This window comes from Coregonus clupeaformis, chromosome 21, assembly GCF_020615455.1.
Source record: "Coregonus clupeaformis isolate EN_2021a chromosome 21, ASM2061545v1, whole genome shotgun sequence".
Classification (NCBI taxonomy): domain Eukaryota; kingdom Metazoa; phylum Chordata; class Actinopteri; order Salmoniformes; family Salmonidae; genus Coregonus; species Coregonus clupeaformis.
This window is the reverse complement of record NC_059212.1, coordinates 57,564,294-57,575,500: the sequence shown is the minus strand read 5'-3', so window position 1 is coordinate 57,575,500 and position 11,207 is coordinate 57,564,294. Positions and strand designations below refer to the sequence as shown.

At 44.0% G+C, this 11,207-nt stretch overlaps 1 protein-coding gene across 6 annotated transcripts in view; it reads right to left on the bottom strand.

Moving 5' to 3' along the window:
- The window catches only part of LOC121535748 (phospholipid-transporting ATPase ABCA1-like), a 38,542-nt gene that overhangs the window by 8,102 nt on the left and 19,233 nt on the right, over positions 1-11,207 (bottom strand). For 3 of the 6 annotated variants that reach the window (XM_045206012.1, XM_045206013.1, XM_045206014.1), the window contains exons 12-36: positions 10,238-10,432; positions 9,189-9,397; positions 8,772-8,948; positions 8,192-8,414; positions 7,849-8,070; positions 7,429-7,633; positions 7,117-7,224; positions 6,815-6,989; positions 6,335-6,466; positions 5,956-6,095; positions 5,609-5,746; positions 5,016-5,284; positions 4,643-4,715; positions 4,195-4,397; positions 3,994-4,051; positions 3,754-3,870; positions 3,184-3,332; positions 2,766-2,890; positions 2,324-2,410; positions 1,874-2,063; positions 1,641-1,735; positions 1,482-1,514; positions 1,239-1,344; positions 837-911; positions 172-341 (exon numbers count right to left, since the gene is read on the bottom strand). In XM_045206012.1, the coding sequence (XP_045061947.1) occupies positions 172-341; positions 837-911; positions 1,239-1,344; positions 1,482-1,514; positions 1,641-1,735; positions 1,874-2,063; positions 2,324-2,410; positions 2,766-2,890; positions 3,184-3,332; positions 3,754-3,870; positions 3,994-4,051; positions 4,195-4,397; positions 4,643-4,715; positions 5,016-5,284; positions 5,609-5,746; positions 5,956-6,095; positions 6,335-6,466; positions 6,815-6,989; positions 7,117-7,224; positions 7,429-7,633; positions 7,849-8,070; positions 8,192-8,414; positions 8,772-8,948; positions 9,189-9,397; positions 10,238-10,432 (3,674 nt within the window). The remainder of the gene's footprint in view (positions 1-171; positions 342-836; positions 912-1,238; positions 1,345-1,481; positions 1,515-1,640; positions 1,736-1,873; positions 2,064-2,323; positions 2,411-2,765; positions 2,891-3,183; positions 3,333-3,753; positions 3,871-3,993; positions 4,052-4,194; positions 4,398-4,642; positions 4,716-5,015; positions 5,285-5,608; positions 5,747-5,955; positions 6,096-6,334; positions 6,467-6,814; positions 6,990-7,116; positions 7,225-7,428; positions 7,634-7,848; positions 8,071-8,191; positions 8,415-8,771; positions 8,949-9,188; positions 9,398-10,237; positions 10,433-11,207) is intronic. The other 3 variants (XM_045206015.1, XM_041843005.2, XM_045206016.1) reach the window with 3 other exon arrangements.

The following is an 11,207-nucleotide window of genomic DNA, read 5'->3' as shown; positions in this document are numbered from 1 at the left end:
AAGGGCACATCAACAGATTTTTCACCTTGTCGGCTCGGGGATTTGAACTAGCAACCTTTCGATTACTATAAGGAGGTGCATTGTAATACTTTATATTTCTTCCAACCCATGTCATTTATAGGAGAGAAAAGGATTTCATGGAAGAATTTGAGTCATCGGCTAGGTACTTACAGTGCGACCTGGGACAGTTGCTCCTTGGTGAGGTTGAGTGGGTGGTTAAAGGCACGGATGCCATACTTGCTGGGGTCCTGGCCGGCGGGCAGGCTGGCACGCAGGATTCCATTGTTCATCACGTTCAGGAAGGACCCGATGCTGTGCCACCCCTTGTTGTTGAACCAGATCTGGATGGGGTCAAAGGTTACATGACAGAGGTTAGGAGGGAGGAGCTATTAAAACAGAGGAAGGAAGAAATGTGTGAGGTCTTAAAATGGCAGAAGTGCTAAATGCGACAATTGACTAAGCACACACCTAAAGGCCTCATCTTCCGGTTCTTGGTAGAATAATCAAAGTGATGATGAGTGACTTTAGGTTCTAGAACAAAAGGTCTTTGGCCTGAAAAACAGTTTGAGCGTTTCCCCTTCGTTCCCCACCTCAAGTTTCATTTCCTAGTCATGGCATTTCCGTTGGTCTGAGCCTGCTTATGAAGGTCAAAGGTGCGGTCGTAGCAATTTTAAAACCCTTTCTGCTGTGTAAGCATGGAAATCTACTGTGTTGGGTATGAAACAATGTTGCTACAGTACAAGGGGCATGAAGTTCAACATGTGATGTAATTAATCACTGTGCAATCTCAACTGTGCAACAAAAGACCTGCAGTTGAACCAAAGCAGTAAACTAACCTTGACGTTGTTCTTAGTGTCCAGTCCCTGGATAAAACTGGATAAGCTGACGAGGAAACGGTCAGCAGCAGTCCCCTATAGAGAGAAAGACCGCAAAACCCAGTTTAGTATGCAAGCTAATCCCTAACAACATAAAATGCCAACATTTAATCAAATAGCAGGTATTGGTAATCATAGAAATATAATTGTTAGAAGGGACAATGCTCCTCAGACCCTGATAATTTGAGTGGAACACTCATGATAACGCTCAATATGGCCACCGGTCCACGCATAACAGAACCTGGACTTGAATGTCCATTCTAGTCATTCTATTTCTATGTTGGTAATACTGTATAGTACATTACAGTGGCATTGTTCCAGGGTAAGTATAGGGGATATTAAGTATGTAATGGTAAGGCTTACTCTTTCCAGGTGGAAGCGTCGTCTGATCTCAGAGATGGCCTGATCAATATCATCACCTGGTGGGAGGAACTGAGTGTTCCTAGCGCCCAATGAGAATCCACCATATCTGCATAGAAAAATAAACATTTGCATATTATTGAATAACGTGTGACAGAATGTTCTCAGTTCACTACTGATGCCTCTGGCGCGTTCTAAAGACCTGCAGTGTATTTAGCATTGAGAGACTGACGCCTGCCAGTTTACCTGAATTCATTGACCGAGATCTTGTTCTTCAAACTGTGAAAAGACAACATGTACAGTATTAACATAATGTTCCACCTCCTTTCATTTATATAAAATGGAGCATTAAAAAAAAAGATCTACTGATCTACATTTTAAATAAAATAATACAATAAAATATACCTTTTCCCGATAATCTGCGCATAGGTTTTGACCAGGTAATCTGAGATATTTCTGCCAGTCAGATTTTGCAGGGTACCTTTATCACTGATTTTCACCTGAAGAGAAAGAAATAATAGAGATTAAACTTTTGTGGATACTACATTATCTATGTTTGTGTGTGTGTGTGTGTGTGTGTGTGTGTGTGTGTGTGTTTGTGTGTTTGTGTGTGTGTGTTTTCTCATGGGTGTGTGTACCTGTGGAGGAGGCAGACCACCAGCTCCCGCTGGGCATTCAGGTAACATCTTCTTGCGTCCTTCACAGCTGCACTCACACAGAGGAGAGGGGTTTTCCATACTCCAGTTGCCATTCATAAAGATGTCCCTCACACTCTCCGGTATCTCAGGAACGGCCCACTCATCATCCAACGTGTTGCAAGGAGCATGACTGTTGAGAGAGAGAGAGAGGTAGAGAGAGAGAGGCAGAGAGAGAGAGGTAGAGGTAAAGAGAGAGAGAGGTAGAGAGAGAGAGGTAGAGAGAGCGAGAGGTAGAGAGAGCGAGAGAAGGGTGGGGTGGGGAGAAAGAGAGAGTTATAATCATTCTTCAAAGCAACAAGAATTTAACTATCTACTCTTTTACAACCAGTGAATATCGATACTGTAGTTAATCCTCATTGTATTTGGTTAGTAAGGGGGAATCAGACTTACGGTGAGCTACAGCGTGAACCAAAGCCGTCGTAGTTTGTCAGGGCACCCAACAGCTTGTTAGTGTCTGCATCCTCAGGGGCGTCGTTGCTGCAAGGAGATAACATTGTACCATTGTCAAGGAAACGGACACGGCTCTACTTTTTACAACCCAATGGGTGACCTTCATTGTAAACGTTTATATAACATCTTGTGTAACAACCACAATATTCAATTTAGATTCATGTTTCTCAAAAGCTACATTAACTTTATGAAAGGTTCAAGTTATCATTTCTCTTTGTAACGAACACTATACAGAACATGGAACTTTGATTTCCAGGCTTTCTGACCTTGGTTCAAATAACTGAGTGAATATGAGAAGTATCTACAAATTCAAATATTTATGAATGCAAATACAAATTCTGTTGGCACTAATATCGCTCCATAAAGTTAGTGTTGGTCGTACCTGATGAAGGTGAACTGTTCTTCATACATGCCAGGCTCCAGCTCCAGACTGGGGTACTTTCCAAACGGAGGGACGATGAGACTGAAGACCAGGGCGATGCACACAAACACAGCAGGAAGCACGATCTGGAACCAACACAGGACAGGCTCCGTTTACAACAGGAACTAATATTGGAAGCTGAAGATGAAGATCTACTACCAAATGAAGAGGTTCCAATGTAAACACGGCAATAACCCACAATGCCAGTAATAATAGGGCATAAACTTGCACCGTGCAACAGCTGCAGAGAGGTAATGTACCTGCTGCACAATTGTTAGAACATGTAATGATGATGAATTAAAATGTAACACTTAACAACTTTGATCGACTTTGATTTATTTGTAATGCCTTAAAGAAATTCTTCTGAAGTCCGGTTTACCTGAGCGAAGAAGCCTTTCCTGGAGCGCCGGGCATACAGGAAGCGTTTCCATATCAACGCCACAAACTGCTGTCTTATCAGACGCCAGCCTTTGACCTGGTACGAGCCTTTACCATCCGAGCCTCCCAGCCAGTCCGTCTCACGAGATTCTGGGGCAGGGCGAGGAAAAAGGGAATGAGCCTCAAGTGTTCAAGGGTTTCCACTAGTTACCACAGGCACAAAGTCACAATATCGTAAAAATGGCTATATCGTAAATAATGAACAAAAAAAAAAAATAGCTTTTTGGTCTTCATTTAAGGTTAGGGTTAGGCATAATGTTTGTTTGTGTGGTTAAGGTTAGGGTTCAGTTTAAAATCACATTTTAAGAGAAATTGTAGAAATAGGCAGGGTTTATGACTTTGTGGCTGTGGTAACTAGTGATGACCGCGTTCAAGGGCTTAATGCACAAATAATGATGCTTTCAAATGAGATGAGATCCTTTTTTGCTAATTAACGGCGAGACGAAGAGCGCATCGTTCCAATGGAACGTGAGAGGAGTGAAGTGATGGTTCATGAGTAATAAAATGGTACCTGGGTCACCTTCTGAGTCGTTGAAGTCGAAAGCGTCGTCCTCGGTGAAGGGCTTCAGACAGCTCTGGTGGTCTCCGAACGCGTGTCTGCGGTGCCTACGAGCCGGGATGGTGCCATCTGAATGAAAGACGACATAGAGGAGGTTGTGATAATATCCCAGGATAATAACGAGCATCGGAACACTAATAAATGTGATTTGCTATAAAGGGGTTTCAATGGGGTCGTGTGATAATGTCTCACCAGAGTTGGGCAGTTCAGCAGCGTCCACTCCACTGTCCTCTGCTACTTTCAGGAAAATCTACAAAAATAAAGAAATAAAAAGAGCCGAAGTCAACATACATTGATCAAATAATCAACTGCCACAATAACTCACTTATAAGAATATAGAATATAAATATTTGTAAAAATTGTAAAATCCAACTGCTTGGTTATTTGTCGTACCTCTTCCAGGGTGGTGTCTGAGATGCCGTAGCTGGAGATGCCGAGGTCAGACAGGCGGTCGTCGATTTCGTGGAAGAGTTCCACGAAGGCTCCACCTTTGGCCGCCTTGTAGGGCAGAACGTAGGTGAGTTCATGGCCCAGGTCCTCAACCAGCCTGGCAGCAGGGACGTGCTTGAAGATCACATTGGAGATCATGGTTACGTCTAAGAGGGATAGGAGGAGAATCAGGATCAAAAGGATTATCGTCATCGTCATCATCGTCGTCATCATCGTCATCATCGTCATCATCGTCATCATCGTCATCATTTTATTGTTATCCAAAAAGGATGAGTACCAAAGGGTTTAATTGATCATTAAATTGTTCATTTCTGATCAAATTGAAAAGGGTACAATAAAACGACTCTCTTATAGGGATGAAGGTGTGCTAATAAGTATTTTTCTGACTTACCAATAGTGGTGGCTTCACTCTCAGGTTCACTACCCAGTCCAGCATCAGAGCTGCTCTCAGAAACACTGTCCTCCTGCAGAGAAAAAAGCAACACACGTTAATCTAACTGAGATCAAATCACTTTAGCAAAAGACACCAGTTAAGACCCTAAAGGTGCATTTATTTTGGTCTGACACAGGGCGATTAACTTGGTTATTATGTGAATTAAAGATCAGAGCAGTCTAGCTGTGAGTAGAATTCAATTTCTGCCATTTCTCACAACTGTGATATATTTAAATCTACCTTTAAAAGTGAGTACCGCAGTTTATATGTGTCGGGAGGTGTCAGGATCTGGGGGCTTTCGTCCCTTCATCCCAGATGAATTTCAATCTACCTTTAAGACTGTGAGGGCCTGAGGTTGAGGCTGAGGGAGGCCCACCTTCTTGCTGTAGGAGACGGAGCTGCTGGAGGAGTTCCGACAGGAGCTGAGGGTCAGGTCGAAGTCTCTCTTCACCAGGGTCAGGTAGTAGCCCGTCCCCAGCTGGGTCTTCAGGAACAGGGAGGAGCCCACGCAGCACAGCTTGCCGTGGGAGATGATGGCGATGCGGTCGCCCAAGATGTCCGCCTCGTCCATGTGGTGGGTGGAGAGGATGATGGTGCGGCCTGAGGGGGGGTAGAGCGTGAGACAGAGAGAGCGAGAGAGCGAGAGGGGAAGGAGAGAGAGAGAGCGCGAGAGAGGGGGGAGGGAGAGAGAGAGAGTGGGGAGGGAGAGAAAGACAGGGGGGAGAGAGAGGGGGGAGGGAGAGGGAGAGAAAGGAGGGAGGGAGAGAGAGAGAGAGAACCAGGGGAGGGTGTTAGAACGAAGAGGAAGGCATTAGATTGGATATAAAGCTAGCCATTAGCCTATCTACTCAAGAATTTGCCTAATGACAGTCTCACTCCTCCAGCACAGGAGAAATATGAACAATGATATGTAGGGTTCGTTACCTGCACGATACTTCAAAAGCAGGTCCCAAATGCCCCGGCGTGCGTATGGGTCGACTCCAGCAGTGGGTTCATCCAGGATCACGACCTTTGACCCTCCAACGAACGCCAACGCCACTGACAGTTTCCTCTGCATGCCCCCTGAGACCAAAACAAACAGGATCGATCAGCATCAAGAAGGTCAACTCGAGAAATCATTAAGGGTCAAAATGTCAATTATTCTCAGCAATAACAGCAATTCTATGTTTCGAAGTGTCACATTTTACTATTTGGAATTATTCACTATTTCATAACTATTTTTAACAATAGCTGATATAGTTGTTATATCGACAGGAAGGAGAGCCACTTACCGGACAGCGTGTTGCTACGACACTGGCGTTTGTGAGGCAGGCCGATGTCGTTGACGATCTGCTCCATCTCAGCCTTCACCTTCTCCTCAGACAGACCCTTCAGACGGGCATAGAACCAGATGTGCTCCTCCACCGTCAGCCTGGGACAGAGGAGGAAGAGGAGGAGGAGGAGGATGAGGAGGAAAAGGTGGAAGATACGAGGGTAAGAAACAGATACAGCCCAGTCATAAACAAACAGCTACAATCGTATTATGCGAATTAACTTGAAAACTTGAGTTAGAACTACTAGTCATTTTGTTTTACTTGAACTAGTAAAGTACTAAAACTGGCAACCCCAGTGAGTATGTATAACAATCATAGTACAGTAATGATGACTTACATGCTGAAGAGAACGTTGTGCTGAGGGCAGACTCCCAGGTTCTGTCGGATGGTGCTGAGCTCCGAGCGGATGTCCTTTCCCAGGATGTAGGCGGTGCCAGAGGTGGGTGGGAACAGACCCGTCAGGATGGACCTATCAGAACCAGGTAGAACACACAACCACACCCGTCAGTTAAGCCAACTCAACAAAGTTCAGTTCCAAACATCTCCTATGTACTTGTATTGCATCGGACTGTTGTATTTTCAATGTGTCAATGTTTTAATTGTATCTGTCCCAATGTTAATAAAGATTAAAATATGATTGCCCTTACACACAAATTCATTTAAGCTGTTTAAATGTCTAGATTGATAAAAGGTGTATAAACCACGTAAGCTGTCCTGCCACAGCACTGTGAACCGTGGCACATTGAAGCATATGATTGGTCTAGTTATGTAAGGGATCAAGGGGATTGGATGCATGTTCTTTGATCCTAGGCCTTACATAGTGGTGGTCTTGCCGGCTCCATTGTGCCCCAGGAAGGAGGTGATCTGCCCCTCGTAGAAACCCAGGGTCAACCCGTCTACAGCCAGCTTGTTGCCATGGCTATACACCTTCACTAGGTTCTTGATGTAAACACCAGGCTCAATGTGAGACGGCTCCTCTTCGATGCACACAGCTGAGGATGAAACGAGACAAAATTAGCGTCTGAAATATCTCGAATCAAAATCACCCAATAACAAAAAAGAAGGTGTTAAATCCTTCAATAAAAAGATAGGTAAGGCGATTTTATTTTTGAAATCTACCTTCTGCGTTTCCTTCCTTTCTTTCTTGTATATTCTTCCCTTGTTTCTCGCCACACCAGTAGGACTTGGTGAAAGGGAAGTACCAGGGTCTGGGGATCCCATACTGTCCTAAGGGGGAATACCAGGCATCATACATGATGAGTACAAACACACACTATTTTATGTACAATATAATATGACGTTTTATAATATTACGTTTATTATTTGGTCTATTTTGTGTGTAGGTTTGCATGGGAAAACCTAACCTATTGAACACATTCAAAAACAATACACGTTCATCAAATGACATGACTTCCTCTGGCTGCTGCTTACCAGGGAAGACAGCCTCGATGTACCAGGTCATGACCCCGTAGAGGAAGGAGTCAAAGAGCATGAGACAGATGGAGGTGGTGAGGGAGTAGCTGTCCTCCTCCAATGGGCTGGACAACAGGTTGGACCACTGGATGCCCACTCCCTGCTCCTCAAACAGGGCAAAGTACTCACAGCCGAACCCAAACGCCACCGGGGACAGCAGGCTCTGGAGAAAGACGGGAGAATAATACAAGTTAGAAAAGAGGACTATGTTTATGACGAAGAACAAACATAAACGTGAAAAACTAGATTCAAACAGTCTTCAGGTCTCGGGCAAGGTAACTCGTCATCACGTGAGAGTGTTTCACAAACCCACCTCCATTACAAGCCCATTCCAACTTACCACGACAACAAACGAGTGTATTAGTGATCTGAACTCACCGCAATGACTTTAGCCCCAAAGCCCACATAGTCCTGCCAGGCCACACAGAGGACGTAGGGTAGGTAGAGGGTGAAGTAGATGATTCCTCCGCAGGCCGCCGCCAGGTTGGCACGAGAGAAGATGGTACTGATGAGGAAGCACTGCATGATGGTTACCACGGCAAAGGAAGCCAGGAACAAGAAGACCACGCAAGGGTCGCTGTAGGGAAGCAGGTTCCCCATCTGATTGGACGAGAGGTGATGGATGAGATTATGAAACATGGTGAATTGTGTGTGTGTGTGTGTGATTGCGTATGTGTTCTGTGTGTTCGGTGTGTGTGTGTGTGTCTGCTTCCACACACACCTTGAGTATGACCACCAGCAGCGAGGCAGAGATGAGTAGGGGGATGAGGCTGCTGATGAACCAGCTGAGCCACAGGATGCCGTTGTCCAATCCCATGATCCTCATGGTCTCTTTGAGCCGCGCCTCCTTCTCGTAGACCACGCCCTTGATGATGAGGGCCACAGAGTACATCCAGGCCAGGGTCATGAAGAGAGGCATGGAGCGACTCATCACCCGCAGGAACCTGGAGATGAGGGAGAATAGAGAAGTAATGAAATAATTTAAATGATTAAAGATCCACCGTACTTTTTCAGGCAGTGTTAACAACTATTCGGAGCTTGTAGCCTCATCTCAATGTTCAAAATGTCTACTTTCCAGCATGAATCCCTGAGAGGGATAAAGATTAGCTTTGTGCTCTTGTGTGCTATGCTATGCTATGCTATGCTATGCTATGCTGTGCTATGTTGTGCTGTGCTGTGCTATGCTATGCTATGCTGTGCTCTGCTATGACATGATATTGTGTTATACACATATACGCTATAATATTTCATCCTGGCTAAACAACAACAGCATGTCTCCAAGTCTCCACAACGATACTTACATATCGTCTACGTAGCAGGGGTAAGGCATCTGTTGGATGTAGACCCCAGTCTTCTCCATACTGCCCGTCACTGCCCTGATGATACCCTGTTCTATAACGTCCTGCAGGTAGGAGAAACCACCCCAGATGTAGCGTAAGTCCTCAAAGGGGTCCGCCCGGGGACCAGGGTCCCAGTAACTACAGAGCGACAAGGATAGAAAGTTAGGAAGACATGTTTATATACTCTGTAATCAGGATTGGCTTCTAATACATTATTACAACATACTTCACTCTTTCAATAACTAGAATAACTAAAAGCATCAAATACATTACAGCCTACAGCAACCGGCGGCCCACGGGCCAAATACAACCTGCAAGCCAATTTGATTTGGCCAGCCAGAGTGGTCGTAGTAAAAAATCAAATAACATGTATCTTACTTGTCCTTGATTTTGTTGGTGCGCTCCACATTGTCGATGTCCATGCGGATCTTGTAGTTGACGTTAGCCGGCAGGACAGAACTGTTGCTACGGGCGATGTCCGGGAACACTATCCCAGCCCAGAACTTCTGGTTGTCTAGGAGACCCATGGATTTGTTGACCAGTCTTTCCTCATTGGCCACTGGTTCTAGTTTATCCAGGTTCACACACTGTGGAGGGATAAAATAAGGGTTGTTAGGCTTTTAACACACTGTGGAGGGATACGAGAAGGGTTTTCAGGCTAATAACTACACACTTGATTTCAAATGACTTGTACAAATAAATTACAATTTTGAATGAGTTTCTCATTGTGACAAAGGCACATTGAAAAGCTTATTTAAATTGCCATTGGCCTTATTTCCAAGGAAGAAATGTGTTAAAGTGATAAGCTGCACTAAGACCGTATATAATGATTGTGTTATAGGAGCCACAAATACCCTTGCAAAACGCATAAGCTATCAGCATGACTCTTGAAGGTCTTGGCCTCCAGCTTTTCAAGACTCACATACTTTGAAGGGACCAGCATCACCAAGCCAAGGCCTATTTGGACACCCTAAACTATTTTCAGCCCGCATGTATGTGTCATCTATAATTATCTGGAACGGGAAAGCATCAGGTTGTCTAATTGCATTGAACCTGGCATGGCAACAACAGTTACCCTTTCATTGGAGTGAATGAAATCGATCAGCATTTAGCTACAGAAAGCAGGGTTACGTAAGACACTGACAAACTGATCCAAAGTCTAAACTGTATTTAATTGATTTGATTTACAAAGGCATGGTAACTGTGATGAGGCTTAGAATGACCACGCGATCTATTGGAGTTGAGTGTTAACAGAAACCAACCAGGGGCTCATTTGTTATCTTGTGTCCCTTTACCTTGAACTGAGCTGACAGAATTAGATAGGAGTGTAGACTATAGAATGGGGCCAATTCCACCTACGGTATTCAATTTGCTTACTAGTGTCATCTAAGTGTATAACTGTCCTTGAGAACGGTGCACACACGCACCTCCATAAAGCGGGAGATGGTCTTGATAGCCTCGTCGGTCTCGTTGAACACCTCTCTCCAGGTGTAGGCCGAGCCGGCGGGACGTTTGTCCTCTGCAGCCTTGGTCAGGAAGCGGGACATGTCCTCCACCTTCCACTCTGTACCAGCCAGACGGTCATTAAAGAAGCGGGCACTGGCGTTGTTCTGAAGCAGTGTCTAAACAGGAATAAGGGAACAGATAGATATAGATTCAGATCCTAATGCCGTATCTGTTGCCTATAATTATTTGTGTAGTGTGGAGCTCTATGAAAATGTATGCACTCACTAACTGTAAGTCGCTCTGGATAAGAGCGTCTGCTAAATGTATTTCCACCAGTTCAAAGTTTGCACAACAGGACAATTTTCAATAAAAATCATATATATATATATATATATATATATATATATATATATATTAATATATATATATATAAATCTAAAGACAATAAGACAAAGATAATATATGGTCTAAAATGTACATTTAGACCGTTTGTTGTTTGTTCTCTTCATATATTATATTATTATATCCTTCATCCATCCTATCCATTAGCCTGTATCTATTATCCAGGGGCTCATATCAACAACACTCACACCACAAAGCAGTACGTAATGAAAAGACAATTACAAGCCATTGTGATTAATGGCCACATTAGTTGGAAGCCACTAAAAATAGCACAAGATAAATTGCTATGGAGAAAACGCCTCTGGGAGTTCATTTTTGTCATATATCTTTTTGACCACTGTGGGGCAGTATGGGACCTTTCTAATAGCATGAGGAGGAGCCATGTTATGTAGCTACCTCGGTAAGAAATGGGAAGATACTATCTCCTAAAGTTACCTTAAATTAACATGAATCAAATAATGTAATTTCATCATGTTGTTTGTCCCTCTCCTTTCAACTGCATGTCTGATTCTCAAAACGATTAGCCTACTGTGTGTACACTGAAAACAA